Consider the following 17,586-nt stretch of genomic DNA (forward strand, 5'->3'; position numbering starts at 1 on the left):
CTTCCCAAACACCTGGATGTTTTCTCACCACTGTTAAGTGCTGAAAAAGTAACAATGTGATGAATCTGACTGAAATCCCAGGTATTTTCAGAAGCCTGTCTATAAGACAGGGTTTCCTAAAGAGTTGGTCATTGACAGCTACTTAATGGATGGGGTGCCAAGCTGGGAGCTGCAAAACCAAATAAACAGAATATAGTATTTTTATGCCTAGTAGCCATTACAAACAAAAAAGTCTACTTGAGGCCTAATACAGAAGTTTGGTGGGTAATAGTGGTTTGTAGGCAGCCCTTCAGAAACCCCTCCTCTAAAGGGCCTTTCCTGGTGTTCACTAAAACTTTCGCAGTCAAGAGCTGAAAGGAGTACACTTTTCCTCCAAGGTACTATGTCTAGGTCCCTTTCTTCTGGTCCTGTCAGGGGAATGAAAGTAACTTCCATACTGAGCCTTTTCTAGCAGCCACTCCTTTTTTTTTTTTTATTTTATTTTTTTTTTTATTTCCCTAGTCAGGATCACTAATTGTATTTGTTCTGCTGTATAAAATCTAGAATCCTGAGAGGCTGTATAAGAATATTCAGGAATCTGGGAATCTCTTCCCCCTTGCTCATCCCAGTCTTCAAAAATCTGTCTGTCATTTTCCACTTAACAAAACAGTGTACTTGTTTGTGTTCTTCCCGTGCTGATTTTTACTGCATGTGATACTAAAATCTTCAAGTGTACTTAGGACTTTCAGTTACAATTCAAATGAACTCCATGTCACTTGAACAAGGGGTATTAATTTAGACCAGCTGGAGTTCTTCAAGGTGGTTAGCACATCTGATTTACGATCTGTGATCCTTTTCCACTCTTGTCGATTCTAAGGTCATAGTTCTTTGGACATTTTTCTCAGCAATAAAGACAGCTTAGGCAGTGAGAGCTGGTCTTTGTTCCAAATAATGCTGAAAAAAAAGGATAAGGATATTTTAATTTCAGATGAGTTTAGGCAGTGTTACTGTCACAGCGGATGGGGTACAGATTTATGCTGTGGAGAAGGTGATCTGTAGAGGCATGGCCGTATCACTTCTGGCTTAATTACTTTTGAAGTGATAGACAGTCTGAACTGCGCTATTCTTTTTTGTTTCAAGGGACATGTAGGAATGTGTAGGGCATTGATGTGGACCCTGGGTAGCCAAATGCATCAGAACCTGGGGATGTAGGACCATGCATCTGAAATCACTGGAATTTCTGAAAGAAAATCAACCGTTTATTTTCCTGTGCTTGTGTCTGAACTCGTTTGGCATACTTACTGAATTTATGTGTTTCTAAACATACATATAAACACATGTTAATTGCTAATAGAATAATTTTTGCACTTAAACAGACTTTCAGAGAACTCATGGAACTTGACAAGCCTCAAAATATTAAAATGATTTAGAAGAAAATAACATTGTTTGGAAACCTGCAGCAGGAGAATATTTCCACTCAGTATCTTAACACACTGCCACAATATATGCTGCTCATGAGCAACAGTGTTTGATCATGGACTAAATCATATGTGTGTTTGAACGTGGCAATTTCAGAAGATGTTTATTAATAAACTAATTCACTAGGTGTTTATTAATATAAACAAGAAAAACAAAAACAATTGCTAAAATTTTGTTTGTATGGAAAAAATTCTTTAGCTTGGCTAAAAGTGGTCTTCTGAGGAAAGAAAATTAATCAAATGATTCACTTACCAGAATGAAAATGAAATTATCTGCCTGTTTCTCATTTACTTAGCTCTCCTCTAATTTCAAAGTCAAAATAAAAGAGGAAAAAAGTGGGAGGGTGTGTGCTTTTACGTTGCCGGTTCAGAGCACACTTTCATTAAATATCTCCTGCTTTCTCTCTGGCTGTCTCCAGGTATTTTTGGTAAGAGACTGTATCAGCCACAAAACTTTCCACACTACGTTATTGCATGTTACTTACTGTGTTGGTTTGCCTTCTGCAGTTTAGTAAATCTAATAACCTCGCCTTTGTAAATTCTGTAATTTACTATTAAAGATGACAATCTTATGGTGAATTTTTAAATTAAAGTGTTTGCATGACTTGTTTATTCCTTCTAGTTTCTGCCACTCTTTTTTTTTTTTTTTTTTTTTAATTTTCTTAATGTGATTTTGAGCATTTTTTGCGTCTCATGACTTAGTTCTCCCCTGACTTTTATCTCCCTTTGGCTGACTGAATGACTTAAGTCTTTACGGCATCTATCAGCAGTGTTTCATTTTCAAGATTTTTATCACCCATCAATTGAAGTGAAAGTATTAATTATAATTGCAGTCTACATAGTGCAAGTAGAGTAGCATATAGTTTGTTTCCTACTGATAACAACATTGACATAATCATGCAGAGATTTCCAAAAGAAGAAACGAGTTTTCTGTATTCATTCAACTTTTCTTATATTGAGAGCTCAAAAATGTTAGTCTTTCAAAATATCCACCTTTCAGAAAAGCAGTTCAAATTGGAAACTTTATTAACTCATAAAAATAGCGTAAAGTTCCAAAAGCTTGCTTCATTTGCTTTGCTGCATTCTCGCTGAAATTGATGGTGAATGAGAGAGAACAGAATTTTCTCTGATAACTGTGAAAGTCCTGATGTAAAAAAAAAAAAAGGGGGGGGGGGGGGGATAAAAAAATGGAATAAATACATAGGGCTTTTCCCTTTTTTTTAAATTTTTTTTTTCCATGATCAGTAATAGCTCTTCCATCTAAAGTGCTCTCCTAACCTCAGGAAATTCCAGAAGGCTGAGAAAGAGCTGTACTTCTGCTTGGTGTAGTAGCTGATAGTAATGTTAAGTGCAGGGAGCAACTTATCAGATACATCTACAGAGACTTGCTGCTTATTTTCAAGGGAATTGAAGTGCAACCTACTGTAGTTGTACTAGCCCTTCAGGCTTTGTGCTGAGAGACTTAAAGACATTGTTAAAACCTGAATTCTCATGGAGCCGTGATACCAAACTAGTCATCCCAAATAAAGCATTACTCAGAAGCAAAAATGACACTATTAAATTCAAGGAGTTGCCCTCAGGTCACACATTATGTCGGTTCCTAAGTTCTTTTCTTGCTTCTAGCATCCGTTGTGCATGTCAAAACAGATTGAATGACAGTGTCTCACAAACTGAATACCCTACATTTTATGGGAGGAACTTAATCACGTGTTCACTTAGCTGAAAGTAATCCCTCTGGATTCTTCTACCAGTTCTTTGACATCCAGAGGCAGAATTAGTCAGTCCTTTCACATTTGTAAATCCTCATATGGTAAAAATACTTTTTATAAGGCTTGCATTTATTATGCTCTTGATTTCACAAACTGGACACAACCAGTGCATGGGCATCCAAACTGGTAAAAAGGGAAGCCATGCAGAATGCCTTTGTGTGCAGAGATCAGGTGCCAGTGTTAAGAGGATGGGCAGGTGGAAAGCCAAAAAAAGATTTTCCTCACAGGCTTTCACTGAGAACTATTAGCTGTCCCTTCAGTCTGTCTAAAGGACTTAAGCAATTCATGCCAGCCCCATCCTTGTGGCTGAAGAATTAAGTTACCTGCAACGGCCTGATAGCTGCTCTTTGCTTCTTTTCACTGATTTCAGTAGCAAACCTGTCTGATGTAAAAGCTGCACAGTAAATGACAATGTGTAGTCTTGACATTCTTAAACAATTCTGTTTCAACGTAACTGCTGAATCAAATATGGAAATTTGTCATTCTGTTCATGTTTTAAAACATTCAGCACTCTTAGATGCATGTAGTTTTTCAGTCTTTTGCAGCTGAAGTGAGGGATCCTGTCAGTTTTAATTTTCTATTTGAACACTGGTCAGGTCACTGGCATTTGGTATGGAATATAAATGTTAAGTCATCAAAAGTAGTTGGGAACATTTTTAAACCAGGAACTAATCCTTGAACAAATCCTTTAAAATACATATTTTAAAATTCTTTCTTCTACATGAAGTTCTGTGGTATGGAAGTTACATTATCTTCCTCTCAAATCACAGCTGGGATGCATTATCAGAGTAGTTGGGAAATTTGTATTTTTGTTGTATGCAGTGTTTTTGTTCCTTAACAACTTTGAGTAATTTTGGTAACGTTCTTGTGTGCTTTATAAAGGTTCATATGGCTTTTGCTGAGGAAGACCACAGCCTGAGTTTAGAGAGAAGGGTGCAGAAGTTAAGGGATAGGAAATAGTACTGGGAAAACTTGTGTGCAACTTTCTGTCTCTTGAGTTAAGTGTTGATTTTAGCATTTCTGTTAATGAGCAATATTAAAATGTCAGGAGGAAGAAGAGTGCTCACAGAAAGCATTTATAAGAAACTAATAACCTTGTATTTAAAAACAAACAAAAAACTCAACCTGAGTCGTTTCATTGTGTGCTCCTGCTAGCCAGATTTTGCCGGAAAATTTTAATACACATTTTGAAAAGTGTTGTAACCATGAACACTACATAACTATATTCATAAAATTTATTGCTGTATAGACATAGTTCATGAAGGATTGATAAAATAGTATATAAAATTTCTCACAGTATTTTTCTTGGTAGTCTGTGTATATTAATCTTAGCTTTCTGGGGGGTTTGTCTCCATTTAAAGGTACCATGTTGTTTTACACTGCCCATGTTGGGGGGGGGGGGGGGGCGGGGGGGAGAAGGGAAGCTTTGTTGGGAGGGGGCTTTTTGCTTGAGGGTGGACCTTTTAGTATGCTAATAGGGACAGTTTACAGGAACTTCCAGTAATCTTCTGTTTGGTCTCATTAACCATTTGGTTCAACTTGAGTTTACCTTGTTGTGCCCCAGCCTGACATGTTTATGGTGCCTGTGCCTTCTCCCAAGGCCATGTTTTGTTAACTGTAAGGATTTAACTAACATCCTCAGTTTTTCAAATCCTTTGTTTTTCACTATAGTTATGTTTTTCCTTTTTCTTTTTAAAAGTAAATAATTCTTGTATCAATTCTATGAATCTGTAATTAAAACTTTTTTTATAATGGGTATCAATGCCTATTTCTGTACCTACATACGAAAATGAAGTCTTAATAGTGATACAGTTCCCACTTCTGGTTTTAATAGATCTCTTCTGCTTGCGGAGCTTGAGAAGGAAGAGAAAGAAAAGGACTGGTATTATGCCCAGCTTCAGAACCTGACTAAAAGGATTGATAGTCTCCCCCTTACTGAAAATGTAAGTGGCTTCAGTATGTTTGGGTCATGTATCTATTGCAATGGTCTTTGTTTAGATGTTGTCTATATTTTATGAATTTGGTGAGATTCTCTACTATAATTTTAATCTAAAACATTTTTTTACTCACTCTGTAAAGCGACTTAGCCTAAATAATGCATTTTTTCATATCTAATTTTACACATTGAAACTCATGCCTGTCAATGTCAGTGATAGAGAGAACTGAAAAATTACAACAAATTAATTACATCTCAGTACACTTCTTTAACTCTGTTGCCCAAAGGTCTTTTTATCCATTTTGTTATTTAGTGATTTATTTTAGTTTTGAGAGCGGTGTTAGGCTAAGAGACAGTGTATACAGGAGCTTTTTAATTCCTAACAGCAAGTAAAGTGATGCTGCGGCCTATGCAGGTATTGTTACTCCAAGCTTTTACCTTGGCATCTCCAAACTATTCATAGTGAAGTCACCATTATCAGCGATAATGAAGATGTCTGATATCCCAGAGAATAACAGCTTTTCCTGTTAGAACTAGCAGTTTGGATATATTTGCAGTGCATTCCTTCACGTTACAGTGTTGGGAAGACCTGATTGCCCACCTTTACAGTCATACCTGATCAGGAATAACAGCCTCCTGGAAGTGGAAACAGACTATGGAAAAATTTCCGTGACTTGAGTTGAAGCAGCTGGACTTTAGCAAATATAACACTGAGTCATGGCTGAGCTTATCAGAGCACCAGAAGCAAGGGGACAGGGTCCAAAAAGGATCTTGAGGAAGTGCAACCCATTCCCAAAGGCACTGTGAGCTGTATCTGTGTCACTCGTACTGTAGGTTTTAAGATTGTCTCCCTGTTTTCGTAGGTAATGAATTGACTTAGCTCTTCTTACGATTATAATGTCTTACTTAACAGCTACACTAAATCTCTTTTGTTGTAATTTATGTCCATTACTACTTACTCCATGCACAACAAAATCACAGATCCCATTCTTTTTAGTAGCATTTTACATATTTGTCAATGATTGTCTCTTTGTGATTCTCTGAATTGACATCAGTGAAGTCTTATGGCAGGGCTGCTCTTGGAGACTCATTTATTTGCAAACTGATTAATTGTCCAAAACCAGTGAAGTGCTTTGCTCTGGCCTTGAAAAATCTATCGGATGGAATGTCTTCCTTTAAGCTATGCTGTTGTTCCTTAATTGAACACTTGCGCTTTTTTCACAGGATAGTTAAAAGTAGGGTAGACAGCAGTAATGTGAATACTGTGACTATGTACGGTAGTTTGATACTTCGGAGTATTTTTCAAAATACAGATTCAGATGGCACGCTAACAGTTTTGTTGCTATGCTGACATACATTAATAGCCAGATGTTCCTGGCTTGTAATGAATGATGCTGTCTCAGTGTTTATCTGTTACATTTAGTTATTTGACAAAACTTGCAGGTAGGCTGCTGGTTAAACATTATGTGTTCTTGTTTTTAATAATGCAGTCATATTTTAAGGATCTGTTACTACGTTTTGCTTGTCAAGTTTAGTGTGGAAAGGTAGTTGTTCTGCTTTTGTTCAGGGAAATACATGGTTTACATAAACATTACTTACTAAAATGCCTTCTCTGTACTTCAATTTCAGTTCTCCTTGCAAACAGATATGACCAGAAGGCAGCTGGAGTATGAGGCAAGGCAAATCAGAGCTGCGATGGAAGAACAATTAGGTACTTGTCAGGACATGGAGAAACGAGCACAGGTATAGTTTGTCCTTCATTTTTAGAAGAAATAGAAAAAGTTTTCCTGCATTTTTATGAAATTATTGGTGGTCTTTAAACTCTGTGTAAACACAGTGATATCTTAGAGCATTTAGCCTTTCAAATAAAAAAAAAAAGGAATCAGAATATAGGAAGTAACTGCTCAGTAAGAAGTACCATCCTCTGCCAGTTTAAAAGAAGGCTTGTGAATAGGCGGAAGTGGGCAACTTTAAAAGGAAGTATTTTTTAATTATTTGCTTATAATTTATTACCGTTTTACCTTCAAACAAACATGTATTTGTAAATGCTTTATTTTGCATCTGTCAAGCTAGGTTTTTTCATGCTTTTAAGTTTAGAATAAAATCCAGCTACTATTGTTAAGTTCCTTAACCAGAAACCATAGGTCAAGGAATATCTCTGAAAAAAAGGTATTAAAGTAAAATGTAGTTCATATACATGTCTGGAAGTTGTTTGCTGTCACCAAGAGTTGTTTTGTATTCATGATTACAACATGAACAATTCTGTATGCAAATCACATGCACATTTGGAAGTATAGAATGTAATTGTGTGAAAACTGTAAGTGGAATAATCAGTTGCTTGCTGGTTACAAAAACTATTCCCATGCAGTAGTAGAGTGACAATTTGAATTATTTATTACCGTTTATTTCCAGAGATGTTAAATAACCAGCTTGCTAAGGTAATTTGTTGGTGTGGTTTTTGTTTGGCGTTGTGGTTTGTTGTTTTTTTTTATGGTGAATGTTACAAAAATAAGTCCTTTCAATAAAAATAGTTTCTTTAGGTTGTATTTTTCTTGCTAGGTTTACTCAACACAAAATTTTGCTACGTAACAAATTTTGCTACATAACAAATGCTTCTAATTTTTGTTTGTAATTAGAAAGGCAGCTTTACATTTTAAAGTGAATAATTGAGTAGGACTTTTCAGAAAATTCATATGGTCGTAAGTATTAGCAAAACAGTTATCCTGCCGTTGTCAGATATGTACATAAAGGCTGTGTAGGGATTTGTCTAATAGATATACTCCGACAGACCCAAATTTAATCTGCCTGGATAGTAACTGGCTCTGATCTGGAAGCTGCATGGCTGTGTTATCAGTGGTGATGCACTGCAGGAATTAGCTGTGCGGCTTGTGTCAGCCAGTCCTGAGTGAAGGCAGAGCAAAGTCAGGATTGTCTGCAGATGTCTGGTTAGCCCTGTTGCAGAAGAAAGTGTGAGGGCATTGACAGTAGAACTTCTGGGAACGTTGCCTTGCTGCTAACAAGCTTAAGCTGGAGTAAGGTAAATTAAACTAAATAGGTAGGCCAGGCTGTTGGCAAAATTCTAAATGCACTCAGGCAGAGAATAAATGAAACTTTCCAGGTGAACAATTTGACTGTAGTTATGAAAGTAATTAAGTTGTCCCTGAAGTAGCTTCTTTCCTGCTTGTTCTTCTGTAATGTTGTGGGGGAAAAATGCTACCAAGATGATGTTGAAATACTGTGTAGTTTTCTGAATTAATGTTTGTCCATGGGTTTATCACAACCGTTTCACTCTATATAGATATAATACAGAAATTACAGTGTCTATTGTGATTATATAAAGATTATAAAATAGGAAGTAACTAATTCTGCATGTGGTTCTTGTGAGTTTGACTGGTAATTCCCCTTGATTTCATTTTACCAAGGACAGATGCCAAAAATGTGTAGAACTTCATTGGTGTACAAATACCTGAAAGCAAGTTCTGGATAATTTCACACTGATGTTTCAATGTGCAAACTGAAACATTCATGTTTGGCAAGGATAATGAACTTGCTAACTTTCCAACTTTCTGTTCTGTATTTTGCCTCTACCCTAAGTGATTGTGACACACAATAGAATGCAAAATAGAGGTTGAAGGGAGAGAGTGGTTCAGCTGTTAAAGGCTGGTGTACATGTCTGTCTTAAAGAGTCCCAAAAATTATTCTGTGAGAGAGCTGATAACCTGCTGTTGCCCAGATAACTGATGCAGTAGTCACTCTTGTGGACCTCTGAAATAATGGCCTTCTCTCTTTCAACTGTCATGACTAGGCTTTGTTTCCTTTAACCTCCTCTTTTTGAAGCAAGTTAGATCGCAGCAGCTCACTGTTTATGTTATGTTTTATGAAGATTATACCCAAGCACATGTCCAACAGTTATTCAGAAAGATGCATTGGAAGACTGTTAGCAATTTGTTTTAGCTTAATTATTTACTCTAACTTGTACTTTTCCCTGAAATTTATAATTTCAGATGGTAGTTCTTCCTTGAAAAAACAAGAAAGCATACTTATCCAGGTTTTATTTTGATTCTTCAAATGTTATGGCCTATATAGTTAGTGATAAGGAGAAGCAAACTTCTTATTTATATTCTGTAAAATATAAAATATTTCCAATTCCAAGACTGAAATCATGTTCACATAGTTTTTTTCCTTCATGCCAGAACAAAAAGGATTTCTGTCTTTTTGTTTGTTTCTTTGGTTTTTTGTTTAGAGTTCCTTAAAATCTCACAAGAAATCATCATTCTCATAGGAATTTATTCCAAGATCCTTAAAAATTTGCTAAAACAGCAAACCACTAAAGATAAAAGAAAATTTGGATCCTGTAGTCTTGCACTGATGAAGATTTCAGTACTGGTTAGATTCATAGAGTCATCTTATTTGTATATGTAGACCAACACATTAATAACTTTGTTTATTATGTATCTTTATTTGGGGGGAAAAAACCTAGCCTTTTAAAAACAAAACAGTATTCCTTATTTTTACTTTCTAGAAAGTGACTTTTTCTGTCACTGTGAATATGGGGAATTTTTTTCGTTAGAAGTCTTAGTATAGCAGTGACATACAAATAATTTGTAACTCTGAAAGTTAAGTTGCTTTATCCAACAATTTTATGTTAATAAAGGTAATGAGTAAACATTACAATGAATGGGAATATACTGTAAACAAATAGGAATAAAAAGTGATGTTTCTTTCATAGGTTCTAAAGTTAAAACCATTCCTGGTGCTTGTTTGATTGTATACCTCTGTTTTTGTATGTTTGCTGTTAGGCTGTACCCCTTTGTGGCAAGAAATGCATTCTTTGTTCTGCTTGTACAGTGTTAGGTACAAAATATGCTCCTGGATAATGGAACTCCTCAATTTTGCTGTAATATGAATATTGTATTAGCAGAAGGAAGAATGGTCTGATGTTTAAATCTCTGGACTAAAATTGGAAAGGGTGGATTGAATTCCAGTCCCTTTTGAGGACTCCCATCAGTGATACTGGACAAATCATGCAATATTTATTTTCTTGCATCTGCACAAAAGTAATTTCCAATGTTTAGGTGTGTATGTACAGATACTCACATTCTTTTGATGCCCTTTATGGCGTAAATTTCCAGTTACACAGAAAGATTCAGGGGAAATTGAAGTTGTCCTGAAAGACAATGAGGGACATGTTCTGTCAGTTATGCATCACATCACCAACAGTAATTTCCAGGAATATATTTTTATTGTCTTTCTAATACTTAATAATTTCTTGATCCAGAAGCAAACAGGGGGATGAATTTTCTGTTTGCCTCATGTTAACCAGAAGCTTCTGTGTGCAGCTTTCATATTTTTATTGGCATATTTTCTGATAATTTGTTTTATCAATTCAAACCAAATTTATAGTTTAGTGTTGTAGCTTTGCATCTCTACTAAATGCTGATGTTTATGGTACTTTTCCCATAACTGCTTATGATACATGTTTCAGGAATTCATTCTATTTTGTGATTACGTTTTCCTAAAATTTGTAGGTAACAATGTTTCTATTCCATGTGTACCTTGGCATTAGCACCTTTCCCATTTTCAGATTATAAACGTGTTAAATAAGATTGGTTATAATTATGGTCCTTGCAGCATCCACTAGATGCACAAAGCCTTTTCTTTTTTAGCATAGCATTGTAAATGTTAATCAGGTAAAAGAATCAGGATTTTTCTTTCAACTATATGTCCATTTCATTAAGCTTTTCATCACACACACAAAAAGTATTCAATCAGTTTGGCGTTCTCTTCATATCCTGATATGATTGAGCTGATTATTTTATGCCCACTTCTAAAGTCAAATGATGTCACATTATTAAATTATCAAGCTCATATAGGGATTTTTATATATATATATACACACACACTGCTTCACAGTACAACTTGTATTGAGTATATATATCCTGTAGTGTTTGTTTTTAACATTCCCTTTACTAAGCACAGGATGGTTGCAGTGGGAAATGAGTAGCAATATGGCTGTTACAGACTCTGATTCAGAAATCCTAGACAGACCAAAGAAGCAGTATGTAGTTGTCTTCATATTTAGACTGTTAAATTCTTTGAGATTTGTAGGAGCAGAAAATATTCAGAGGCTGTGCATAAGCAAAAATCCCAAATCATTGTAATAACTGAATATAATAGAAGTCATTCAGGTTTTCATCCCTTCAAGATGTTCTGCAAATATAAATCTCTCACAAGTCTCTGTAAGGCAAGTAGATTTGTAACATTTGAGATGAAAGTAAAATAAATTGCTAAACATTGCCCAAAATGCCAGTTTTCTGAAACAGGAGAATTGTGCAAGTCAACTGGAGCGGTTTTTTGTACTTCAGTGTGTACTGTGTGATTACCTATTGTATCCAAATGAGTATCAGGTTTTTTAAAAACCCAGCTACTCACAATGTTTTGAATGTTTGCAATCATGCCTGTGTTTTATTATGAAGAATACTTGAATTGCCACATGAATGAAGTAGGTTTGGATTGTATTCGGCAGTATTTGCAAAGAAATCAGTATATTGTCAATCTATACAGTAAGTAAAAGGAGTTTTTTAACAAAATCAAACATGAAAATGCATTCATTTCAGGTGAGGGTGGCAAGAATTCAACAAATAGAGAAGGACATTCTTCGTATACGACAGCTCCTACAATCACAAGCAGCTGAAGCAGAGGTTAGTGAGCGATTACTTGCCTTCTTTCGATTATGGTATGTAGCTTTCTCTAAAAAAATACCCAAATTATTTGAACAAAGTGGTAGGCAGGATTATTTCCATCAGCTAGTGATGTCACAGCTAACCTAGTCAATATATGTAGGCTGTTACTTGTTATTCCTGAAAGCGGAATACTTGGGTTAGTATTCATGCTGCTCTTGAACTTTAATCACTAATGACATACCAGTTAAACTTTTAACTTGAAATTTCAGTAAAAATGCCAAAATGCAATTTATTATAAAGACTGAGTCTTGGTTTTGGCAAATAATTACAACAATCAGTTGTACATGCCTTTCTAAATATGAATCTCTGATAAGCATCTTCATGGTTTCCTTATCTTTTAAGGGAGTTAAGATTTAAAAAAGGATGAATACAGCTTCTATCAGACTTCATTATAGAAGTCTAGCATATTTTTAGTGTTTAAGTACTGGGTTCTATATTAAGAAATGCAAGGTAATGTTTCCTGTAAATTATAAAGTCCATGGTAGTAATTGCCATTAGCAAAACCTGCTCTTACGGTGGAAATTCATACAAGGTCAACTCCATTTCTTGTAGTGGTAAGTTAAATATAAATTGTATGTTGGACCTGAATATGTTATGTTTTTTCCTCATCCAAAATAACTACTGTGAAAGCTCAGAACGGCATTTGGATTACTAAGGGATGTATATTTTTCCATTTTGAAAAATAATGGTTTCATAGTTCCAGGATTTGGAGGGAAACTTGTTTTGTAAGTGAAGCAGACAGTAATATGTATAATTAAATCTGCCTGGTCTTTTGACATATTAGCCAGTCCTGGCATTTATACTCATTGATGAGACCCTCCGTGAGGCTTCTGCTCTCCAGGCTGAATAGTCTGAGCTCTCTCAGCCTTTCCTCACAGGAGGGATGCTCCAGTCCTTTAAGCATCATTGTGGTGCTCAAAGTAAGTCATGCTCCAGTAAGTCCTTATCTTTATTGTACTGGAGAGGCAAAGGGGCAAAGTACTCCAGGTACAGCCTCACCAGCTGGGTAGAGAGGAAGGGTCACCTCCTTCAACCTGCTGGCAACATGCTACCTAATGCAGTCCAGAATACTGTTGGGCTTCTTGCCACAAGGGTCAGTTGCTAGCTTGTTCAGCTTGTCCACAAGGACTTCCAGGTCCTATTCTTTCCAGCTGGGTAGCCCCCAGCATGTACTGGTGCCCAGCGTTGTCCCTCCCTGGCGCAGGACTTGGCACTTCCCCTTGTTGAACTACATGAGATTCTCATCAGCCCATTTCTTCAGCCTGTTCAGGTCCGTCTGAAAGGTGACTGAACCATATGGTGTATTGGCTTCTCCCCTGTTTTTTGTCATTGCAAATTTGGTAAGGGTGCACTGTGTCCCAGTATCCAGGTCAAAAATGAAGATGTTGAACAATACTGGTCCCAATATTGACCACTGCGGTACCTCAGTAGTGACTTGCCGCCAACTTTACTTTGTACTAATGGTCACAACCCTCCAGTGCCCAGCTGTTCCACCAGTTTTCAGTCCACATCGCTGTCCTGTTAGCCAACCCACACATTGTCAGCTTGTCTGTGATAATGCTATGGGAGACAGTGTTTGAGGCTTACTGAAGTTGATGCAGAAGACATGCCTCACCCACCAAGTAGTCATCTCATTGTGGAAGTGTCAAGCCTGACTGCCCCTTTCTAAAACCCTGCTGACTGCTCCCAGTCACCACCTTGTCTTTCACATGTTTGGGAATGCTTGCAGGAGGATTTCCTCCATCACCTTCAGTCACCAGGGATGGAGGTGGTGCTGATTAGCCGGTAGTTCGCTTGCTATTCCTGAAGACAGTGACATTTGCTCTCCTCCAGTGTTACGGAATCTCTCCCTGCTGCCATGACCATTCATTAGTGGCCTTGCAATGGCATCATCCCTGTCTGTCAGCACCCATGTGTGCCACCCATTAAACCATTAGGACTTAACCTATGTCCAGTTTGCTTAAGCTCTCCCTAACCTGGTGACTCCCCACCAAGGGTGAATTGTCTTTGCTCCAGACTTTCCTTCTGGTTTTGGGGACCTGGATTCCTGAAGGGTGTTGTTATTGGTAAAGACTGAGGCAAAGAAGGCACCGAGTACTTTGGCCTTTTCTGTGTCCTTTGTTATCAGGTTCCCTTCCTGATTCAGCAGAAGGCCCACATTTTCCCTAGTGTTCCTTTTGCTATTCATGTACTTATGGAGTCCTTGTTGCTCTTCAGATCCTTGCATGATTTGGCAGCAAGTCTTTGTTCCTCAGTCATCTGACCCCACTTCTGCCTCTTGTACTCTTCCTTTTAACGCCCAAGTTCAGTTAGGAGCTTCTTACTTACCCATACAAACTTCCTACTACCCTAGCTGTGTTTCCTACTTGTTGGGGTGGACCTTTCTTTTGCTTAGAGGAGGTGATTCCTGAATGTTAGCCAGCTGTCCTGCACCCCTTTTCTCTGCAGGGCTGTATCCCCTGGGATTCTTCTAAGCAGGTACCTGAAGAGATTGAAATCAGCTCTTCTGCAGTGCAGGTCTGTGGTCCTGGTTTTTTGCCTTTCTCCCTTCTCTTAGGATCCTGAATCCTACTATCTTGTGGTCACTGTAGCCAAGGCTGCTTCAAACTTTCATGTCCTTGACCAGTTCTTCCTTTTTTTTTAAGTATCAGGTCCAGCACAATACCTCTCCTTCTTCACTGCTCAGTCACCTGTGTCAGGAAGTTGTCATCAGAGCCTCAAGAAATCTCCTAGAATATTTCATCCTATTGTTGCCCCTCCAGCAGATACCAGGGAGGCTGAAATTCTCCACGAGGCCTGTGCATATGAGGCTTCCTCCAGTTGTTCGGAAAGGGTCTCATCTGTTTCATTTTCCTGATCAGGAAGTCTTTTAGCAGACATCTACTACAACAGCACCACTGTTGGTCTGCCTGCTAATCTTTACCCATAAGCTCTTGCCTGACTCCAGACTTCTCCTGACCTCAGGGATGGCTCCACACACTCTAGCTGCTGTCTTTTGTAACGGACAACTCCCTCTTCTCGTCTTAAAATTATGGAGTTATTTAGCTTGGAAAAGACCTTTAAGATCAAGTCCAGCTGTAAACCTAATGCTGCCAAGTCCCAGTAAACCATGTCCTGAAGTGCCACATCTAAATCCCTTTTGAACGCCTCCAGGGATGCTGAGTCAGCCACTTCCCTGGGCAGCCTGTTCCAATGCTTGACCGCCCTTTCAGTGGAGAAATTTTTCCTGATACCTGATTTAAACCTCCTCTGGTACAACCTGAGGCCATTTCATCTTGTTCTGTAGCTTGCTACTTGGGAAAAGACTGACACTCACTGTCTACAACCTCCTTTCAGGTAGCTACAGAGAGCAATAAGGTCTCCCCTTAGCCCTTCCCAGCCTGTCCTTCCTAAAATGTCTGTATTCCTCAATTGCAGCCTTCCAGTCACATGAATTATCCCACCACATCTCCACAATCCCAGAGAGGTCATAGCCCTGTGGCTGCACACACTTTTAACTCCTCCTTGTTCCCCATGCAGCGTGCATCAGTGTAGAGGCATGCCAGAGAGACAGCCAAGCACGCCAATTCCCCAGAACATGCTTGAGAGCTTTCCCCACAAGGCTGTTCTGCTTCCCTTATTCCTTATAGGCCTGTGCTCAAGGGGATTCTACTTCGTCTGAATTGTGTGGCTTGCCTTTGTGTTCCTACCAACCAGGGTACTCGTCTCGCCTGCCCTATCCCCAGCTTTCTTACTTGGTTGTTGAGGAATTGCTCTGTATACCATCATTTCTAGTTTAAAACACCCCCTACCTAATTGGCCAGCCTCTCAACAGGTATTTTTGCCTCATTTAGTCAGACAGATCACGTCCCTAGTGTGTTTATCTCTGATGAAAAAAAACCTCTGTATTTTGGATTCATGTAAGCTCAAGGACTCAGAACAGCATTGAGGTGCAGCTACAGAATTAAAGAAGTTTTTGGTTTAGTTCTTCACTTCTTTCATCAATTTATTTGGCTGATGGATACTTGGAAATTCTAATAAATCAAAATTTTGTTGTGGTGTGTCTTACTTGTAAAGTGTCTTAATGGCAGGTTGTATAGTTACATATGTGTTTTAAGACAGAGTTACCAGGGTGCTGGTGGTAAAGGAGGCACTCATTACACACTTACTAATACTTCACAGTGTGTTTTAATAATTTCTAAAGGATGGCCATCTCCTATGGAAGACAGCTGGCTCTAATTCTGAAATTGCCTGCTGGCAAGGAGGGAAGGTAGTAGCAGTGAAAATGCAGAGTCCATATAACTGAAAAATACAAACATGAGGCATTCGTTTTATTTTTATACTGTGCCTGGTATAGTGGTAACCAAATTGAATGTGCTTCTTAAGTTTATAGTAGTAACAACAATAATAAATACCATAGCTTGTCTGCTGAATACAGTTGGTCCCTGTGGTGATGCCATTCACTGTGGAATCCAAGTGCAGTATGTCTTGGGGGACAATATCTGGTCTTACTGTGCACCATAAAAATAGCTTTTGGAAATCAGTGAGCACAGAAAATTTTGGCACATGTTTCTAAGGTTTGGCAAATTACTAAGTCTTGTAAATTATACTGGAAAACGTTGGAAGTAGTGTACCTACAGTGATGGTGCCTTCAAATTTTATGGACTTCTGTTAGTTATTTTGCAAGATTTTTCGTAATGAAGTCTGAAATCTACCATCTACTGTAGAGTTAGACCCCTCCAAAGAGAATTTTTCGCTGTCAGGTACAAACATGACATTACATAAAAGGAAAAAGCAAATTCTTGGCACGTGTTTCACCTAGGAGCTTCAATTTGTTATACTGGTACAGGCCTTTCTTTCATAGTGTCTGTCATCTGAAATATGTGAAGTATTTTCAATGGGCAGTGTTGCTGTAGATAAAATGTAAGGGGTTCATTTTGTACAGAGATTATGCTCAGCAAGCTTTAAACTTCAAAGTGTGATGGACAGAACTTTTCTCAAGGATTTGACTCACTAGACTTTTTTTTTTCTCTTTGACTCAACCGCAGCAAAATCGTTTCAACCCTACGGTTTCTTATTTTGGTTGTTGTGTTGTTCTTTGTCTTACCTTCTTTCTTATACCAGTATGTGTTATCTGTAGTTTTCAGTATACAGAAAATAATAGAGTAGTTGACTATTGGGGAAAAAAAACCCCAGTGGTTTATGCATAAAAGAGTTTCCTCATAAATACACAAGGAGCTGCTTTGGCAACTCATGTTGACAAAGTATTAGATACATTTTTTTTTTTTAATTTATTGCCATAGCAATAATTAATACAAATTTTAAAAATAATCATAATTATTGTCATAGCAAAAACAATCAAGGCCTACTATGCTTGCAGATGCCATAAAATAGCTAGAGATTTATCATTTGTCTACTAGTAAATACAGGGAAATCAATAATTAACAAGTGATAATTAGTGTTGACTTCAGAAACACTTAAAGAATAGTGGCAAACAAGGTGGGAGCAGCAGCTCTATCTTCCTGTAATAGACGTGTGGCTTTCCACCATTTTGATGCAAAAGCATCAATTTCTCAATTGTCATACTCCATTGGAGTGACTTTTGTAGTGTGATGCCAGAATACATGAATCATAGGGGGCTCTAAAATAAGCCTCTGCAAAAATCACGCTTTAGAATAGATGATGCTGTTGAACCCAGGGGA

At 37.7% G+C, this 17,586-nt stretch overlaps 1 protein-coding gene across 2 annotated transcripts in view; it reads left to right on the forward strand.

Moving 5' to 3' along the window:
- The window catches only part of APC (APC regulator of WNT signaling pathway), a 102,931-nt gene that overhangs the window by 55,166 nt on the left and 30,179 nt on the right, over window positions 1-17,586 (forward strand). For both annotated transcript variants that reach the window (XM_055698400.1, XM_055698401.1), the window contains exons 5-7: window positions 5,061-5,169; window positions 6,792-6,905; window positions 11,780-11,863. In XM_055698400.1, coding sequence (XP_055554375.1) covers window positions 5,061-5,169; window positions 6,792-6,905; window positions 11,780-11,863 — 307 coding nt within the window. The remainder of the gene's footprint in view (window positions 1-5,060; window positions 5,170-6,791; window positions 6,906-11,779; window positions 11,864-17,586) is intronic.

This window comes from Falco cherrug, chromosome Z (assembly GCF_023634085.1).
Source record: "Falco cherrug isolate bFalChe1 chromosome Z, bFalChe1.pri, whole genome shotgun sequence".
Classification (NCBI taxonomy): Eukaryota; Metazoa; Chordata; class Aves; order Falconiformes; family Falconidae; genus Falco; species Falco cherrug.